The sequence below is a fragment of the Silene latifolia genome, chromosome 1 (genome assembly GCF_048544455.1).
Source record: "Silene latifolia isolate original U9 population chromosome 1, ASM4854445v1, whole genome shotgun sequence".
NCBI lineage: Eukaryota > Viridiplantae > Streptophyta > Magnoliopsida > Caryophyllales > Caryophyllaceae > Silene > Silene latifolia.
Genome location: NC_133526.1, coordinates 4,716,946 through 4,739,255, shown reverse-complemented (window position 1 = coordinate 4,739,255; position 22,310 = coordinate 4,716,946). Strand labels below are relative to the sequence as shown.

Here is a 22,310-nt window from a genome sequence, read left to right as displayed (position 1 = left end):
TTTAATTACGATAAGAAGTTAAAAAAATGTACTATATGAATATTAATAAATAGTACTCCTATAGTATTTGCTTATTATTATTAAACTGGGTTAGATGTCGAATTAGGTGTGAAAAAGATGGTGTATTTCTAAGTATGTTGTTTGTCCCACATTGAAAAATAATGTAGGTGTGGTAAATATACTATATATAAATAGTTGAATTGTCCCACATTAGAAGATTATCATGAGGTGAGGTATCAAATGATTATAAATATGAGTCATAACTTAGGGGCATCAACCCAAAATCTTTTGAATCGCTTAAAAATTATCTTAGAGAGTTCTTATAGGAGTTTGTATTAACGGCAAACCTTAGTTACAACAATACCATACAAATATTAATCACGTAGATATTTATAAAAGCGATTATATATTACTATATTAGTGATATTATAATGTTTATTTTAAGATAATCGATAGTATAATAACTTTATTTAAGACAAAGTCATAATTAAAAAATAAAATGGGTGCTAAATATACATAAATTTGTTTGTGTCATATAATGATAATCTCTGCACTAAAATAGAAAATTTATGAATTATAATACAATCAAGTGTTGCATAAAAAGATCTTAAATCCACAAACAAATCAATAATGAGCTTTTTTACTTTGATAAATAGTAGAATTAAATCTTTTTAACTTTCAAATATAGGTAATTATTATGCCTCATTACATTTGAGTAACTAAAATACATCATAATTTTTAACCATTAATCAAAATCGGACTAGAAAAAGGAAATATTTTGCATTTGTTTATATATTCTATTGCTCCCTCAATTACATCTTAAAAGTCGTGTTAGGAAAAAAAATGTAATTTAAATCATATCATTTGTACATATTTTAATTATGACAAAAAATGGAAAAAAACGTACGAATATAAATAGATAGTATAATATTTTCTCATTATTAAATCGGGTTGGATATCGAAATAGGTGCAAAAAAGATGGTGTACTTTTCGTGTGTTATTTGTCCCACGACTTATTGATTGGGACAATCCTTGGCCATGACACGCCTCCAATGTCCTGCTGCATAAAACGATAAAGCGGATTCGGTATATCATCAGGCTCCCACACAACCACTCGCTGAACCTGCCCAACACCCATATTTGCGAGCCAATCCGCACATTTATTTGCTTCGCGATAAATATGGTGTACCTCAATATTTCGTGGATGGTCGTTTAGGAAACACTTGTAAATCTGGACCAAATGAGCATGTGCCGCCGGTAATTCCTCCCTCTCCTCCAGCATAGTTACAACCGTGCTTGAGTCCGTTTGCATAATAAGCCGACCACCAAATCTCTCCTTCGCAATCATCAACCACCGCTTCAAGGCCATCAACTCAGCCCTAGTGACCGTCGCTAGTCCTAAGCATTCTGCGTAAGCTAGAAGCAAGTTCTCTGAAGTGTCGCTGAAAATGCCCCCCGCCCCTGACGGACCCGGGTTACCCTTTGAGGCTCCATCGATATTAAGTACAATTCGCCATTTTGGTGGTGCAACCCACCTGACAAAAGTTTCTTGGTACTTCAAACGACCTGGTTCAGCTAGCAAGTCAATGGATTCCTTCGCATTCCGTATTTCCCAAATTCTTTGCATTAAGAAAGTGAACATGTTTTGAGGGATATCCTCCATCCTACCAAAACTCCAACAATTCCTCCACCTCCAAATCCACCACACCACAATAGCGAAACATGTTGGCCAAGTATCCAAAGCTCTCACTTTTGGAATTTATAAGTACATAACAAACCATAACATTCACGCAATGATGGTACTTCAAAAAATTAGAACCCACTCCCATGATATCCTAGTCATGGTCTAAGTCATTAGGGCCACATCTAACTTCCCAATTATCCCTTAACCAATCCCAACCGATTATTCAACAACTCATCAAAATCAAGACTTAATCATATAAAATAAACATGTTGGGGTCTAATCGAACCCTAGTGAGAATACTACTCAATAATCATACTTGAATTAACATTAAATATGCTAACTACTACTCTAATAACAATATTAAACATAATGAAAATATAATAAAGATTGAAACTTTAAGTAAACTAATCTTCTATTCGTGGTTGCGAACAACTAAAATAGATGATTTCCCGATTTGCTCTTGAAAATTTCCGACAAGCATTACGAGACAAACTTGTAAAACTCCCCTACAAATTCAACCTCATGTCCCTTAGAAACCATTGGAGCTTGATGAAATATCCTGCATAAATCTATTTCCATTCTTTTTATACGTTCTACGATTTCCTTTCGACAATATCTTGCAAAGATGTAACCTAAAATGGAAATGCTTTGAATCGATAGTGTTACTTAGTAACAAGAATCCTACTAACTCCACGAAATATTTTGATGGGACTCTGTAATTCCACCAGTCGATTTCTACCTCCACCCTCTTGAGTACTCGTCGTAAGGTGCTTGAACGGCGAGAATGTGAGGGGAGTTTCAACCACGGTATATTCTTAGTATTAGTACAAACGCCTTCAAGTTTTAGAGCAAAAACGTCTAGCACGGGGCACAAGTCTAGTAATGACAACACTAAATTACTATCAAGGGTATCGACGTATTGTTTCATGTTTAACGTAACCCTATTTACATTGCGAAACACGGTACATATGCAATTTAGTACTGCAACATCCAAAGTAATCAAGCCAACACTAGAAATCGCTTCGTAAAATTTTGACATCGACTTCTTTTCTTCATCGTCTAGATGATGATGCTTTTCAAGAACTTGGAGTTTAGCTTCACGCAACGCAATTGGTTCTTCCTCGAGGCAAACTATCGCAGCTAACGGAGCACAAACATTCAGATACTCTAATTTTGGGGTGTTAATCACAATTTTGCTTTTACTCCCGGACTTCCAGTTTATAAATAATCGTCTTAGATTTTGATTCGAACATTTCAAATAACCATCTGTCCTAGACTCTAGGCAATCGATCTAAAGACAACTCTTCAAGCGATAGACAAGATTTGATTAGTTTTCCCAGGAACTCGCAACGAATATAAGAAAAATTAAGGCTTAGCTTCTTCAAATTGGGTAAAATGATGGGATCAAAGATCGTTAGGTAACTCCCAATCGACCATTGAGTCCAACTCGATGGATACGTGTGACCGCGTTTGAAAAATATAACTCGGTAATCTAAGCTTATACTTACCATAAAAATAAGAGGGGCGCGTAAAATTGAGTTCACGGACATTCCAGTCACAAATTCGGCGAAGCCAAGAATAGTCAGGAGGCTGCCAATGCTTGCTCGAAAAATTGCCGTCAAATTCGAGATGGAAACGATGGATGAAAGGGGACTTAATTTGCATCATGACGTTAAGAAAAACATCAAAAAATATAAACTTATAATCGGACTTACGATCGCTTATGATAATGGAGGATATGTTCTTCCATAGACCATGCCATCGACGGGATAGTAACCGGTGACAACGGCGATCGAAGAGGAAGACAGGAGATAATCACGATAAGTAAATCGTCATGGAGCGAACTCAGCAGGTCATTTGTTTGTTCTACACCTTGAAAGTTGTTATTCGTCCTCCGTCTCTTCTTCGCCTTTTCTTCGACGGCCATCGATGAGGTTTAAAGTGGCTAAAGAGAGTTCAGGAGTTTAACGTTTAAAGGTTTTCACTCTTTCACAAGATCTTCCCAGTGTTTTGGTTGAGTTATGATTTGACCGAGTAAAACCTAATTTGACTTTTCTCGCAAACAAATGAAAATAAACTGGGATATTTCAATATGGTATCCTCAATTTAGACTTGTACTACGGCCGGGCTCTTTTGGTCGACCCGGTCAGAGCTAGTGGTCGGGCCGGGTGTGACATGCTTGACCCTGGTCCTGGGCCCGAGATGGGGTGGGGACGGGTTGGGCTGGCGGGCCTAACCTAATTTTTTTCTAAAATAGACGGACCTGGGCGGGACCGGCTGGGAAAATGGAACACGGGCCAGGCCAGGGGACGGGCCAGGCCAGGGGACGGGCCGGGCTGGGAAAATCTTTGACCGCCTATAATTCTTGGTTACTAACTCCAAAACTACAAATCTTTTTTCCAAATTAAACATCTCGTAAAGACGAGCAATTTGAAAGAAAAAATCGTTACTTTATAAGGCTTACTTGGAGGGTAAAAGGAGGGGAATGAATATGGGAGTAATAATAAGGTGCATTTTCCATGTTTGGCATGAGAGTAATTATTCACCTCCCGAATCTATTACCCTCATGGAAAGGTAATGCATTACCCACCCTCCTCCCTGGGTAATGATTAAGGGAGTAAAACATACTCTAAGTAATTATTATCCTTATGTCAAACCTATCATCAATGAACTCATTACTCAAGTAATTAACTTCCTCGGTAATTATCACTCAATTAAATTTTACCCCCGAATTATTCCATGGATTCAGGCAAGCCCATAAAGTTGAATCCATGAGTAGGGATGGCGGTGGGTGGGGACCCAACCCACACCCTTTGGGTCGGACCCTAATGGGTCGGGTCCGGGTCTGAATTTTTGAGACCCGAATGGGTATGGGTCGGGTATGGGTCTTAATAAAATACTTTGGGTCCGGGTCCGGGTCTGATTTATGGGACCCAGACACGACCCATAGACCCGTATAATTAAAAAAAAAACTTAAACTTAACAAACACACAAACACGGGATGACGGGATTCATTTGTTTCCTTTCATTCTTCTCCCCTCTAACCCAAATCCTCCTCTAAGATAAATTCAACTCTCTCTAAACCTAAATCCTCTTGCCAAAATAAATCTATTTGTACTCTTGTAGGACAAGGTTTTCATGTTTGTAGAGGAAAAAGGATAAATTTCTGATTGATGAGCAAATCTTATTTTTCTTTGTTCTTTGCTGATATTGATTGAAAGTTTCCGAGGGTTTCCCATAATTCTTTGGATTTTGATTTACATGGGTAAAAGAAATTAGGGTTTTTTAGGGAGAAATTAGAGGTTTTAATTATTGTTGGATGGTTGAATAGAAGAAATAAATCCAGGGAAGTGAGATGTGTGAAACATTGTTGATTGAATGTTCATATTCGTTGGATGAAGAAGCACGAAGGAGAGAGGGATAAAAGAAAAAGCAGAAAAGGAGGGCACAGTAGAGGGAAAAACTGTGAAACTTTGGACCCGTGGGTAGACCTTAGGACAGGACCTAGACCCGAAGAGGTCGGGTATGGGTCTATTAATTTTAGACCCTTGCGGGTTTTTTGGTCGGGTCCGGGTCTAAGGTGAGTTTTCACGGGTCGGGTCCGGATCTAGTTAGACCTCGATCCGGACCGACCGTTGCCATCCCTATCCATGAGATATAGCCACTCAAAGTTTATTTGGTTAAAAGCATTTGACCAACCATCACTTTTGCAACAAGCTCATAAAGTGACAATTTTTTTTTTAAATCAAAGATTTCGGAAAGACGATCAATTTGGAAAAAAAAATTAGGTCGCGTTCCGATTTCATTACCATGAATTATGCGCGGTCAAAGTTTTTCAAGAAGAAAGGAGAGGTACCCCATAAAATATAAAAAAAATATAGGGCTATCATGTAAAATATCCCAAATAAATTTAACCCATTTATTTAAATACTAATTTAGATCCCGTACAATGAATACGCGGTAATTATAGATTCTTTATTTTTTTTATTACTTATTACTCACTAAAAAACTGAATGCAAAAATATTTAATAAAATTGAGATGTCATGAAATGTATATGAATTTTTTTAAACGCTAAGCTAATAATTTCATTTTATAAATTTCTCAAATTACTTTAATGTTTTTTTTTTCACAAATCTAAAATATAAGTTTTTTTTTATATAGTGCAAATATGCGTTAAATTATTCTTTAACAAAGTTTAGACATTTGTATTTATTAGACATTCATTTTAGATTAATTAAAAAATTAATTTAGTTTGGTGAAAAGTTATATTTTAATCAAAAGTTAATAGTTTAATGCTCATTTGTTTCCGAAGGAAACTTTTTGAGACTTCTTATATATGGTAATGAATATGACTATAACCATATGAAGTTATAACAACTAGACCTGACAAACAAATCGGGTCGTGTTGGGTTCATATCCGTGTCACATGTAAATGGGTAACAAACCCTCCAACCCAAACCCGACCTAATTAAATATCGTGTCGTGTTCGTGGCGACCCACTTACATAAATGGGTCATCAAACCTCAACCCTAACCTGTTAATTTCGTGTCGGGTTCGTGTCGTGTTTTGTCATGTGCATATTTGGAAAGTTTAAGTATATTTATGTGATGGAGGATCAAGAAAAATCAGGATTAATATGATAAACAGGTCATTTGTGTCGGGTTCGTGTTTAGAGAGCTCAACCCAAACCCAACCCAATTAAATATCGTGTCGTGTTCATGTCGATCCACTTACATAAATGGGTCATTAAACCTTAATCGAAAACCATTAATTTTGTGTCGGGTTCGTATCGTGTCATTGTTTGTGACTCTAATAACAACGACATGTATAATTTCATCGCAATGTCTCAAAGACTCCTGCCAAGAATACATCAATAACAATGTAAATTGCAAATAAAAAATAAAAAGTAGTAGCAAACTGATAAATTAACAAGGTACAATTGTTTAAAAAAATCGTAAAATTTTTCTAAAATTTGAAATTGTCTCCTGACGAACAACTAAAATTGATAACTTTGCGACTTGCTCCTCGAACTTTAGGACCAGCTCTTCGCGACATCTTAAAATACTCCCCTACAAATTCGATCTCACCTTCTATCCAAATCAATGGAAGCTTGTTGAAAACCTTACACAAGTCTAATTCCATTCTTTTTTCACGGTCTACATGTGGAGTCTATTGATCGAATACGAAAGAGGGGGGGGGGTGAATTGAGTATTAAAAACGATGACCGCTTTTTCGAAATATATGATATAAATTAATTACTTGATTTTATTGATTAAAATCAACTAATTAAATTATTAACAATAAATGCAAAATCGAAATAACAATAATAAAGAGAGAGAGAAAGAGAGACACACAGGATTTTGAAGTGGTTCAGTTTCACAAGTCGAAACCTACGTCCACTATTCTCGATTAATAATTTTTAGTACCTTTCTCCGGATTACAAAAATTACCAATCCACTCGTATAATCAACTATATGATTATAACTCAGATTGAGTATCGCTAAATACTCTAGGTTGCTCTTACGTTAATAAGAAAAATACAACGATAAATACTAATCTCACGTTATGCGAGTGAGTATACTATCCTTGTGTATTTAATATCCAATAACGATTTTTCTTCGAGTGATTGACAAATTTGATGCGTGATTTTTGTATAAGCAAATATGAAAATAAGAATTAAAGCTCAAATGATTTTTGCTTAAAAAAAAATATTTTTCTCTCTTTGAAATTTGTAGATGTGTGTGTCAACAATTAATGTTGAATGAATGAGAGTATTTATAGTAGAGTAAATTAGGGTTTGGAATATTCTGGAATTAGGGCATAGGAATGTTCTGGAAATAAATAACTTGATGAACAAGTAGGAAGCAAAGGAAGGAGTTTGGCCTCCCTAGGGATTCGGCCACCCTAGGGTTTCGGCCTCCTAGAGCTCGGCCCACCTAGGGTTCGGCCACCTAGGGTTTGGCCGGCCTCTAGGCCTCCATCGGTCCAATACTTGCTTCTTTAGCCCGCAACAAATCGAGATAGAATTTAGTTAAAGCCCTAGGTTGCATGACGATATAAATATCGTGTTACAAACCAATAGTTTATTTAACTTAAATTCTAATTAATTAATTCCAACCAAATAAATACTCTCTTATTTTTATAAACCATTAAAAATATATTTTCCAAAAATTAACGCATCATTTTTGTCTAGCAATGAAGTTATGTCTATTAGGTCATAACTTCACTAACCTTTAAATCAAACAAAGTAAAACCATTACCGAATGACGACCTATACTAACTAATCTTCAGTAGATCTTCAGTACACGAATCGTCTCTTCACAAGTCTCTCATCTTGAGTCTCGTGGTTGTTGTTTGGTCTTGATCTTGCTTGAATACATCGATCAAGTGTATTTGAAGTTGTACTTCCTTGGTCCAAACTTCAAGCTTGCGTCATTGTAATTGTTCCTTTCTAAATAAAGACTTAAGCACACAATTACACGCATATGTTTATATATTAAGTTCACATACAAATCATTACTGTCATTATCAAAACAATTAATTAGGACTAAAGGTCCAACAAATTCCCCCTTTTTGATGATGACAAGTCTCCTATGATTTGTGTCTAAGTCTAGTTCCCCCTCAACATAATACTTCCCAAATTATAGAACAGTTGAGCGTAGAAACTAATGATCTCTTCAAAGTTATAACTATAGAACGCCATGAGAGAATTACCTTGAGACGGTCGCAAATCATAAAAACAATTCCCCCTCTTGGCATCATTGAAAAGATAAGAACAAACATAAAACGACCAGAATAATATATTATGAGACAAGAAATAATCATGAAAATCATATTATATTAAACGCAATCTAGTTCTTAATTAGCATAATAATAATATAAACTGAAATCACACAAGGAATAATGCGGAATTGAAAAAGCTAATATCCATAAGAATGGATTTTTATTGTGAGCAAGGATTTAAAAGATAAGGCTAAGGTGAATGGATTAGGGCAAATTGATCAAGGGTAGCGAGGGCTCGGTGGGTTCGACCTAGGACGGGTACGGTACTCCAAGTCCTCGAGTCGCGCATGACAATGGTCTAGAAGTGCAGCTTGAGCAGTTAATCGAGTATCAAAGTTACCAATCCTCAAAGTCATTGCTTTAACTGCTTCATATATTGTTTGCATCTCAGACCTCATCTCCTTCCCAGATTGCAGAAGATCATCCCCAAATTTAACCAAACTAGCCATACCTTCCTTGATTTGAACAGACTCAGAGTGAGTTCTTACCGCGGCCTTACAAATCGTCGAGGCGCGTTTCAAACCGTGACAATACGGTTTTGATGTGAGCATTGCTAACTTCACTTGGTCCACTAGTATCAATTCTCCTTTGCTTTGTAATTAGGTCAAACAATTCTTCCAATTTCTTGTCTTGTTCATTAATTCTTCCAAGAATAGAAGTAAAGTTTGAATCCATCTTTGAATCCAACATATCAAAATTCACATTGCTTTTTCCTTCTTTTTCTCCTTTTTCTCCTTTTATCTCAAAACCTAATTCGTTGCCATTAATAACGAGCTTCATATAAGATAGATAAAGATCGCTCATCTCGTCATTAGTGATAACTCCATAACTCTGCTTCCCAATTACTCCTTTCTTCTCTAAAATTCGTGAGATCCAATTCCCATAAGGCAAACTTAAAGTAGAAGCAAAATCTTCCATCTTAGCCGTCACACTAGCTTGTATAATTTTATGAAACACAAGCAAGGGTAGACTAACCTTTTCTCCTTCAAGCCAAGCCTTCATTATAATCATCTCATGTGCCCCAAATTTATCTCTACCTTCTTTTCTAGGGACAATAGTACTCCAAAGAAAGTTCAAAAAGAACCTCAATTTAGGTGACAACTTCGCAGCTAGGATAGTCTCGGCATTTAAGTAGCATCTTGTTTGAAATACCGTTTCACTATCAACCTTTTTCGGTAACAAACCTCCCCATTCTACGCTTGATTGATCTCGGTTCCTCCTTCAGAACTCGAGCCAAGTCGCAGAATCACCAGTGAGACTTTTATGGAAGTCTCATTGACCACAAACAAATAAATTTCCTTCCTTAAGATGAAGAAGCATAAAATTGATATACCTCAATAGGAAAGACAGGACCACTTACAACAACAATATTTTCCCATCCTTGATCCTTGAGAAAATTTATGAAAAACCCAAGTGCTTTGTATTTCTTTAACCAATCAATCGAATATACTCGTCCTGCGTGAATGCGATATTGAGCAACTTGATTGACATCTCTTCTTTCACCTTGAGTTAGTCTAAGATTATTAAGTCCATTGTTGGTGTAATCATCCATATGCTGTGCGTAAAGAATACGTGAAGAACCATCTTGAAGTTTATAGTTCTCAGTCTTAGAACATACCTCAATTTCCGGAACCGTCTTTCCCTTACCCTTAAACAACTTTCGACGCTTGGTGAGGTTGGCCGGTTGGTCGGCGGCAGTCCGTGGGGAACGAGGGCGGTCGGTCGGTGAGGTGGAGCGGGTGCGAGGTGGTGATTGGCTTACCTTCTTTCTAATGACAACATGTTTCTTTGATTGAAAACGGGTTGTAGGTTGATTAGTCATTGTGAGAATTATAGAAGGTAGTAAAAGGTAATTAGGGTTTAGAGAATTATGATTGATGAGAATTAAGGTGAGATTAAAGGGGTATATATAGTATAAGGAATTTGAGTTAAGGTAAGATTAGGTTTCCTTAAAAGATAGAGAATAATACCAATTTCCTTATTTCTTTAATGCCTTTCTTTTTTTTTTTTTTTGGCATCTTTTTCCTTTTTTTTTTTTTTTTTTTTTGTTTTGTTTCGTGCTTTTTTTTTTTTTCGGCACTTTCCTTTTTTTTTTTTTTTTTTTTTTTTTTTTTTTTTTTTTTTTTTTTTTTTTTTTTTTTTTTTTTTTTTTTTTTTTTTTTTTGTTTTGGCATTATTTCCTATTTGATATAAGATTAGGAAAGAAAATCTTTGATGGAGTTTAGGCAGGATTTGTGGAGGAATATAATAAGATAGAATTATCTTTATTATATTAAGGCAATTTATTGTAGATTTTGTCGATTTTTGTAAGGAAATGTGATTATGCAGAATATAAAATATTACTATACACATAAGCAAGATATAACACGTAAAATAAATATTATTTAACATAATTAAACTTGCAACAAAAATATACGGACACAATCGTACAATCTTATCTTCCTAGCTATCATTCAGTTCCCGGACATAATTATGACGGATTTAATTATCACTAATTAAACCAATCTCAAGTCTCAATAACTCAAAGCGTTTTCTAGCTAATGCCTTAGTCAAGATATCAGCCCATTGCCTTTCAAGACTACAAAATTCAAGTGAAATGTTGCCTTTCTCTACATGATCCCGTAGAAAATGGTGTCGAATATCTATATGTTTGGTCCTCGAGTCTTTCAAGGCGGGGTTCTTAGAAATTACTATAGCACTCGTATTGTCACACATAATAGGCATACGACCTACATTAATACCATAATCACATAGTTGTTGCTTTAACCAAAGTAATTGAGAACATACCAGTCCTGCAGACACATACTCGGCTTCAGCAGTAGACATTGCAACTGAATTTTGCTTCTTTGATCCCCATGTGATAATACAAGGTCCAACAAACGTTGCATACCCAGAAGTGCTTTTCCTATCTAAAGAACATCCAAAGATAATCTGCATCGAATATCCTACTAGATCGAAATTACACTCAAGTGGATACCATAAATATAAATTAGATGTACCAATTAAATATCTCAAGATACGTTTAACTGCAATCATATGTGATTCTTTAGGACACGATTGAAATCGAGCACAAACACATACGCTAAACATTATATCAGGACGACTTGCAGTTAAATATAAAAGTGAACCAATCATACCTCGATATGTAGTCTCATCGACACACTTACCATGTTCATCTATAGTCATCTTCTTTTCTGGTACCATAGGTGTATCGTATGATTTAGCATTTTCCATACCGAACTTTCGGATTAGTTCCTTGATATATTTCTGTTGGTGTATCTTTATACCATCCTTTGTTTGTTGAATTTGTAAGCCTAAAAAGTACTTCAGTTCTCCCATCATGCTCATTTCAAACTCAGAAGTCATTAGATCAGAAAAATACTTGCACAATTTTTCATTAGTAGAACCGAATATAATATCGTCTACATAAATTTGTACAACAAGTAAATTAGAACCCTCGGATTTTAGAAACAAGGTTTTATCGACAGATCCTCTTGTAAAATTATTTTGTAACAAAAACTTGGATAATCTGTCATACCATGCCCTTGGAGCTTGTTTCAAACCATATAGAGCTTTGTCTAATTTATAGACATGGTTTTGAAACTTGCTATCTAAAAATCCAGGAGGTTGTTCTACATAGACTTCTTCCTCCAAATAACCATTAAGAAATGCTGTCTTAACGTCCATTTGGAACAGTTTCATTCCTTTATGAGCGGCAAATGCAATAATGAGACGTATAGCCTCAAGTCTCGCTACAGGTGCAAAGGTCTCGTCATAATCGATCCCTTCCTGTTGATTGTAGCCTTGGACAACTAGTCGTGCCTTGTTTCTTGTAATAAGTCCTGTATCGTCCAATTTGTTTCTAAACACCCATCTAGTACCAATAACAGTTCGATCACTAGGTCGTGACACCAAGTGCCATACCTTATTGCGTTCGAATTGTTGAAGCTCTTCTTGCATAGCGGTTATCCAATCAGGTTCAAAGAAGAGCTTCTTTAATATTGGTAGGTTCAATGGTTGATAGAAACGAAAAGAATGAGCAGAAATTATTCAAGGACCTTCTAGTTTTAATGCCTTGCTCTAGATCCCCTAGGATTTTGTCCAAAGGGTGGGAACTTTGATGTTTCCACTTTTTGAGAATTCTAGGCTCATTATCATTTGATGGACTAGCATCATCTGCAGACGAAGAATCATGACTTGTTCCCCCTGAGTTGGACTCGGGATTTTCTTCAGAAGCATCACTAACTTCATTAGACATATCATGATTTGGATCGGAAGTTACAACATCATTAGGTATAACTTCAAGATCTCTTTCTTTATCCAAGGAAGGGTCAATAGTATCATTAACTATGGACTCATCACTTCTCTTAGGATTGTTTGCAGAATTCTCTAGTTCATCATTGATACCTTGAATATCTTCTTCTTCATTTAGAGGCTCATTTCTTGCTAAAAAGAAATCGGGCTCATCTGGATCCTCTTCTTCTGTTCACTTTATCAAGCACATTATCTTCGTCAAAGCGAACATGAACACTTTCTTCTATGCGCAAGGTTCTTTTGTTGAACACTTTGTAAGCTTTACTATGATCCGAATATCCCTTAAAAAAAAGCTTCATCACTTCGGGGGTCAAATTTTCCTAAATTTTCTTTTCCATTATTATGAACAAAACATTTGCTCCCGAAGCAACGGAGATGTGATATATTGGGTTTTCTCCCTCTTAAAAGTTCATAGGGAGTCTTTTTCAAAACAGGTCGGATCATAGCTCTATTATGCACATAGCATGCGGTACTAACAGCCTTCTCGCCCAAAAGCTTCTAGGAAGGCCACTACACAAAAGCATAGTACGAGCCATATCCTCTAGGGTTCGATTCATACGTTCCACGACACCATTTTGTTGTGGGGTACGTGGTGCGGAGAAGTTATGCCCCACACCATTTTCCCGACAATATTCTATAAATAATTGATTGTCAAATTCCGTGCCGTGATCCGTCCGAATCGAAATAAGCTTATTATCATATCTATTTTGGGCAAGCTTCATTAATACCACAAACTCATCGAAAGTTTCATCTTTAGAAGAAAGAAAGATTGGCCAGACGTACCTTGAGTAATCATCGACTAGAACAAATACATACTTTGATCCACCACGGCTTCTAACTCTCATAGGTCCACATAAATCCATGTGTACCATCTCAAGTGGTCGTTTAGTGCTAACTATTCTCTTAGGTTTAAAAGAGGATCTAACATGTTTGCAACGGGCACATGAGTCACACATTGTCTCTTGGTCGAAATTAATTGAGGGCAAGCCTTCAACTAAATCCATGGACTTAAGTTTCTTTAAAATAGTTGGACTAACGTGTGCAAACCTCTTGTGCCACAAGCAAGACTCATCGGAAGTTACTTTCATACACGTAAAGGAATTTGTATTGACAGCATTTAAGTCAATCATATACACATTCCTCATACGGTGACCCTCAAGTAAAACATTACTAGTACCTTCAATTATGATACGACAAACATCGGCATGAAAAACAACTCTATTTCCTTTGTCACATAATTGAGAAATGCTAAGTAAATTGTGTTTAAGACCACTTACCAGATATACTTTATCGATTGAGTGAGAGGTTGAAATTCCAATTTTTCCTACTCCAATAATCATACCCTTCTTGTTATCTCCAAAAGTAACTTTGCCACCAAAGAAGGGCTCTAGTGAAAGAAAAAGGCTTCTGTCTCCTGTCATGTGTCTCGAGCATCCACTGTCGAGATACCATAAATTATTTTCTTTCACTTCTTCCTGCAAATGAATCAAATACAGCTTTTAGGTACCCAAGCTAAGTTGGGTCCTTTATGGTTAGTAATTCTATATATTTGATCCTTTCTAACCCATACTTGTCTTATTATTCTTTTGGCTTTGACATTGGGTTGTTGTCTAACAATCGGAACATAAGGTACTTTAGGTTTTGCTCCAACAAAAGTAGTTCTAGGTCTAGTACCTTCATGAGACGCTCTAGGTTTAGGGTTTTGAACTTTAGGCTTGAATGTATGCTTTTGATTCTCATTCATTTTGTTTGATTTTGAAGGAACAGATGAGTAATCAAAAGCCATATCATAAGTCCATCTAAACTCATTGTTGCGTTCTTCATTGTCATTGGGTTCATCTATAGTAGAGACATCATCTTCTACTATGAAATCACAAGTCTTAACAGTTTCAACATTCTTTTTCTTATCCCAAGCAAGTTTGACACAATTGACTTGAATATGTCCAAAGAGAGCCCAAGTAATTACAAATCAAGTATTCTGGAAGATTAACGTATTTTCTTTTTCTGAAATCATTTTCAGACGGATTTGATTTGCATTTATCATGGTCTCTACGACTGTAGCATTCATGACCAAGTCCCATCTTCATGTTATTGTCGGATTGTTCAGTAAGGAAGTTTAAAACCTTTGTGCTTCCTTCCCACTTATCATGAACTTTTCGAGCATGTAAAAGTAATTCTTTCAAGGACTCAATTTCTTTTTCGCATTTTGAATGATCTTCATTTGAATCCTTGGAAGAGCTACCTTTCTCAAAGTTATCACGAAATTTATCAAACCGTTCATTTAAGACACGTTTCTCAATTTCATGTTGTTCCTTAAGTTTGGACATGCTATTACTAGCTTCTTCTAATTGCTTAGAGAGAAATGCAATTTCTCTCTTGTGTTCGGAAACCACACTATCTTTGCCATTAAGCTCATCTTTTAAGATCTCATTGACTTTCTTCAACTCAGAAGTTATAGCATCACTAGTCAGTAACTTTAGCTTGAAGATGCTTAATGTTGAGTTTAAGCTCTGAAGTTATGGCATCACTAGCCGTAACTTTAGCTTGAAGATTCTTAATGTTAAGTTTGAGCTCTGAAGTTATAGCATCACTAGCTTTAACTTTTGATTCAAGAGCTTTCTTCTCAGATTTGTCATGTCGAAGTTGCGGTGGAGTAGCCATAACTTTAGATTTGAGCTTTTTGGCGTTGGCTTTAAGAAGTTGGTTTTCCTCAAAGAATATCTAAAATCTGTTCCTTAAGGTCTTTTAACTCTAGACTTTGTTCATGATGTGATCAAGGGAATGTTCACAACACTTAAGTAAATTATCCTTAGAAAGTTTCCTAACACGTTTTTTAAGGTCAAGATAATTTACCTCATCATCCTCTCGAATCAATCAATTTCCGACAAGACATCTCTCAAAGATTGCTTTCATTGTCGCTTTCGGAGAATAGGTCAAGACTGACGTTACTTAGACAAACGTTGGCAGTTTCTTCTTCATCTTCGGATTCGCCATCTTCAAAGTCCAAGTCTCCCCAACAATATGCCATCAAGACTTGCTTGAACTCCTTCTTTGTTTTGTCACGTTGATTTTTGTCTTTAATATTCTTCCATGTAGGGCAATCTTTGATCATGTGATTAATATCACCACACTTAAAGCATCCAGGGTTAGAGAAAGACCCTTTTGACTCAAACGATTTCTTAGGGGTTTGCTTTGATTTGTTATTTGTCTTATTTTGATTTTGAAAGAAGGGCTTTTTCTTAAGACGTTTAACAAATAAGACAGTTTCATCTTCAATATCTGAAGAATCATCAACTTTGCTAGACTCAGCTTGCAAGGCCATCTTTTTGCTTGTGCCAACTTCCTCCTCATCCTGATTAAGAGTAATCTCGTGAGCCATTAAGGTTCCGAGTAGCTCCTGATAGGATAATGAAGTTAGGTCCTTACATTCTTCTATGACAGATACTTTATGTCTCCATCTGCGAGACATACTTCTGAGTATTTTTCTAGCAATTTCCTCGGAGTCAAAAGTTTTTCCTAAATTCTTTAGCTCATTGATGATGCTAGAAAAGCGAGAGGACATGCTATCAACTGACTCGTTTTGCTCCATGGCAAACAGCTCGTATTTTCGCATTAGCAATGCCATACGTTGCTTTTTGACAACAGTGGTTCCCTCATAGGCTAATTCTAGACCATCCCATATTTCCTTGGCGGATGAACTGGTTGAGAAACGATCGAATTCAGTGGCAATCATACCGTTTTGCAATAAGCTTATTGCTTTTGAATTCTTCTCAGCCTTTTTATAATCCGCCTCAATATAGTCTTCTTCTTTCTTTTCGACGGTAGTGCCATTACTGGTTGCAAGTAAGATCTTATTCGGACCATTCTTGATAATCAACCAACACTCCCAGTCGTTTCCCTTAATGAAGTGGGTCATCATATTTTTCCATAAACCATAGTTCTTCCCATTGAATATAGGACACTTTAGGTGTTTGGAATCCATTTGATAAAAAAAATAAATGCAGCGGAAAAGACGATAAATAGACTACAAAAAAAACGATCAACTCTAGCTGTTAGGCGATCAAGAGCACGAGGCTCGATACCATTGTGGAGTCTATTGATCGAATACGAAAGAGGGGGTGAATTGAGTATTAAAAACGATGACCGCTTTTTCGAAATATATGATATAAATTAATTACTTGATTTTATTGATTAAAATCAACTAATTAAATTATTAACAATAAATGCAAAATCGAAATAACAATAATAAAGAGAGAGAGAAAGAGAGACACACAGGATTTTGAAGTGGTTCAGTTTCACAAGTCGAAACCTACGTCCACTATTCTCGATTAATAATTTTTAGTACCTTTCTCCGGATTACAAAAATTACCAATCCACTCGTATAATCAACTATATGATTATAACTCAGATTGAGTATCGCTAAATACTCTAGGTTGCTCTTACGTTAATAAGAAAAATACAACGATAAATACTAATCTCACGTTATGCGAGTGAGTATACTATCCTTGTGTATTTAATATCCAATAACGATTTTTCTTCGAGTGATTGACAAATTTGATGCGTGATTTTTGTATAAGCAAATATGAAAATAAGAATTAAAGCTCAAATGATTTTTGCTTAAAAAAAAATATTTTTCTCTCTTTGAAATTTGTAGATGTGTGTGTCAACAATTAATGTTGAATGAATGAGAGTATTTATAGTAGAGTAAATTAGGGTTTGGAATATTCTGGAATTAGGGCATAGGAATGTTCTGGAAATAAATAACTTGATGAACAAGTAGGAAGCAAAGGAAGGAGTTTGGCCTCCCTAGGGATTCGGCCACCCTAGGGTTTCGGCCTCCTAGAGCTCGGCCCACCTAGGGTTCGGCCACCTAGGGTTTGGCCGGCCTCTAGGCCTCCATCGGTCCAATACTTGCTTCTTTAGCCCGCAACAAATCGAGATAGAATTTAGTTAAAGCCCTAGGTTGCATGACGATATAAATATCGTGTTACAAACCAATAGTTTATTTAACTTAAATTCTAATTAATTAATTCCAACCAAATAAATACTCTCTTATTTTTATAAACCATTAAAAATATATTTTCCAAAAATTAACGCATCATTTTTGTCTAGCAATGAAGTTATGTCTATTAGGTCATAACTTCACTAACCTTTAAATCAAACAAAGTAAAACCATTACCGAATGACGACCTATACTAACTAATCTTCAGTAGATCTTCAGTACACGAATCGTCTCTTCACAAGTCTCTCATCTTGAGTCTCGTGGTTGTTGTTTGGTCTTGATCTTGCTTGAATACATCGATCAAGTGTATTTGAAGTTGTACTTCCTTGGTCCAAACTTCAAGCTTGCGTCATTGTAATTGTTCCTTTCTAAATAAAGACTTAAGCACACAATTACACGCATATGTTTATATATTAAGTTCACATACAAATCATTACTGTCATTATCAAAACAATTAATTAGGACTAAAGGTCCAACACTACACATTCCATTTCGCGATATTTATCACCGGTTAAACTAAAATGGAAATGCTCTGAAGCAATGGTTCTGCTAAATAACAAGTATTCAACTAATTCTAAGAAAGACTGTACAGGCTTGTAATACTGTTCGCGCAACAAGTATTCAATCTCTATCCGCTTGACAACTCGTGGTACGGGGCGTACATGGTCATGCTTCGGGGGATTCAAGTTCCATCTGAAATGGCTAGAAATATCCCCAAATTTTATGGTTAAAACGTCCAACGCAGGACACAAATCCAGTAATGACGACAGTATTTCAATTTTATAGCACGTTCGCATATTAAGTGTAAGACGAGTTGCATTACTGAAAACAGTAGAGAAATAATGTAGTACCAAAACATCCAATGTAAGAGTTTCGACATTAGAAATCGCTTCATAAAATGGTATCATCGACCTCTTTCCTTCAACGAGCGTACTTGAAAAAGTTGCAAGGCAATATAGGCTTGGGATGAGAATAAAAATCCGGCCACGTTAACTTGAGTTGTTGGACATTGGAGCAACAAATTTGATGAAGCCAAGAATTGAGAGTAGTCTGCCAATTCGTAATATACCCGTCTAATTCGAGGAAGAAACTATGGATGGAAGGTGACCTAATTTGCTTTGTGATGTTACGAAAAACAATAGAGAAAGAAAATTTATAAGGAGACACTCCTAATGTACGGTTGTTTATGTAGATGGATGTTCTATTTGTCCAAAGACCACGCCATCGACGAGATAAAGAACCGGTAACAATAGCTGATCGGAGAGGAAGGTAGGAAATAATTTCGATAAGAATGTCGTCTGAGAGGGTACTCAGTCGATCTCCTCCATCTCCGCCTTCGCCTTCGGAGTTGCTATTTGGTCTCCGTCTCTTGGCGACGGCCATCGATAAGGGTTTTTCACTTGTGTTATGTTATACTACATGTCTACATGTATTCATTTATATAAATACCCCATTAATTTGAATATGGCCCAATCAAAATCATATCCATTTTGTTTTAGCACCCATTTTATGCCCACAAGTAGGGTTGGCTCCGATGGTAAAGAGTCCACCTTCTGACCTTTTGAAGTCGACAGGCGGAGCCAGGATTAAAAATTTGGGGTAGCGAAAGTATCGTGAAGTCGTGAACACAATAACAAAATAGAATTTTTTTTATAAACAATTCGTTTTTTTATTGTCGATAAGAACTAGACTTTCAGTTGACGTATTAGTCTATTAAATATTGTATTTTATTTTATTAGTTACATGGTCATACGAATTATTCTCGCAAAACAAATACTTGATGAAAGGTCTTAACTACCTATGATTTGAGATTTTTTTTTTTTTTTAGGGAAATGGACTTGGGAATTAGAGAATAGGATATTAGGAGAGATATTATTTAGGTTAAAAAATAATGTGGGTACCATATACAAGCAATATACAACTCAACACGTGAGTGTGTGAAAAAAATTGCTTATTATAGGTGTCAAACGCATTTCCTAATGGATGTACCTGTACTTAATTTACCACTAGACCATATACATTCTGATGCTACCTTAGAAACGTATTATTTATTTATCCTTTGACAAATATCAGCGATATATGAAGTAGCAAAATTTCATCTTCTTTGTCAAATTTTCGGGGTTTGGGGTAGCGGCTGCTACCCATGCTACTAGGTAGCTACGCCTCTGAAGTCAGGGGTTTGATTCCCATAGAGTTAAAATATAGACTTGTTTTTTTTTTTTTTTTTGTAAAGCGAGGTGTCCACCGTTGACAACAGGGTATAATCCCCTTGCCGCGGGTGCTCTCACAAAAAGGTAAAAAGATGGTCAAAGAGTTTGCTCCATTTTCATGAGAAGGGATTAAACCCCTGACCTCATGGTTAAGGGATGAGGTCGGTGATCTGCCTAGTCCTTGAAGTGGGTAAGACATACCCATGAACCTAACTTTTGATGGTTCCTGGAGGAGTCGGATACTCACATTTTCATTGTTGTGTACAACATATTCTGAACTTGTTTTACGATTAACAATCAAATTAGTATAGCAGAAACTTAAATACTCGGCACATCTTTGCAACATCAACGAAAACAATACATACTTCTACTATAATTATATACACTACTACAAAAACCGTGATAGACATCGGACTTTTTTACTAATAGACATCAAACTTGCCTCCGATGTTAAGTTGAGTGACGTGCATTATAAGACAATAAATCATTTTTCTTTATAAATGAAACCTTTCTGGGAAGGATGGAAATAGATAGCTTTGCCATTGACAGTCGTAATTTTGGGACCATCTTTTCGAGACATCTTGAAAAATCTCCCATTAAATTCAACATCACAACAACTGGAGATCGTTGGCCATCGATAGAGCTTCTTGCACAACTTTAACTCATGTTCTTGATTCCTCAAACAATTAGCCGACGGCAGCCAGTCCCAGTCTTGATGAAAATCATTTACTCTAAGATTGAAGTGCTCCAAATTGCAAGTGCTTCTTAACAAATGCACTATAAGGCGTGATAATGATTTCGCAGGCTTGCAATAAGTTACCCAGTTATCGATTTCCACATTTATCGACTTTATCCTTCCTGAGATGCTTACATTGCCAGGATTTCGGTATAACGGCAGCTTGTTATAATTATCAACACCCCAAAATTTCAAGGTCAAAACATCTACTTTAGGACACATCTTTAACAGTGACAACAAAGTATTTAAACTATGGCTCGATTTCATATTAATTGTGAGCCGAGTAACATTGTGTAACACCGTAGATAAGGCATCTACTGCAGAAATATCAATGGTAAGGATCCTTACTTTAGAAACCGCCTTATACAATCTAGACAATTTATCTTTATCTGATTGATATTGGTGAAGATTAGTAAATTCAATTTTGGTTTCACGCAGCCCAATCGGTTCCTCCTCAAAGGAAAAAGTCATGTATTTTGGAGCAAAAATAGCCAAGTACTCTAAATTTGGGGCATTAATCACAAATGTACCGCTTTGCAAAGACACGACGATATAGCTAACCCAGCAATTTAACGACAATTTTACAAGTGACGGACAAGCCTTAACTAGTTTTTCAATCCATTGATACTTGGGACCAAAGTGAACGGTTAAATTCTTCAAATTCGGAAGATTGATGGTATCAGAATCCTCAGGGAATCGCCAATCATCATACGAGCCACTTTTGGAACCCAATTCAATCGTCACTAGCGACAGCGTTTGGAAAATAACACTTGGTAATGCATAGTAATTATCCCAACAAGAAGTATCACGCCATGTTACCTTAAGTTGATGGACGTTCCGGTTACAAACGTCCTGAATTACAATATCCATGAGAGGCGCCCAATAATCAAGATCAAAGGATTTTTTGAAATCGATATTGAAGGTATGGATAAAAGGTGAGGTCATTTGTCTCATGGTTTCATTCAATGTGGTATCGAGATTATGTAAGTTATAAGTCTCGCGGAAGGCGATTTCAATAGAGGTTGTGTTGGACCAGAGACCACGCCATCGACGGGATAAAGTTCCGGTAGCGATGGCTAATTGGAGAGGAAGAAGGGAAATAATTCCGATAAGAATGTCGTCGGGGAGATAGCTCAGCCTGTCGTTACTTCGATTACTACTTCTTCTATCGTTCTCGTTCGTCGTCGCCATCTTTGCTAAGTTTTCAAAGGTTTTTAGGGTTTATGTCTTTTAGCTTTTTCTCTTTGCAAGAATTTTCTGATTTTGCTTTTTTTTTTTAGGTCAAACTCGGCTATAAGTTTACTATTTCGAATGATTATGACATAATTTAAGAATATTTTTATTCATTAATAAATAACGTAATTTCTTAATTACATGTTCAATTATACGAGCGTACAAATTTCCATAAAATTTTCGTAAATATTCTTCTCCTTATAAAAATAGAAACTAGAATATTGAGATTTTCCTTAAAATAAACATGCCCTACTAATTATATTAATTGGTATAAAGATGTTAATTATTTAACACCAATATAATATGAGTATGTTATATTTTGGAAACAATTAATTAAAAGATAAATA

General features: G+C 36.0%; 1 protein-coding gene across 1 annotated transcript; it reads right to left on the bottom strand.

Moving 5' to 3' along the window:
- Positions 1-20,478: 20,478 nt before the first annotated feature.
- On the bottom strand, positions 20,479-21,921 carry LOC141625726 (F-box/LRR-repeat protein At4g14103-like). Its single transcript, XM_074440149.1, has one exon. The coding sequence runs from the start codon at positions 21,919-21,921 to the stop codon at positions 20,479-20,481; it is 1,443 nt and encodes a 480-aa protein (XP_074296250.1).
- Between the last annotated feature and the right edge of the window lie 389 nt (positions 21,922-22,310).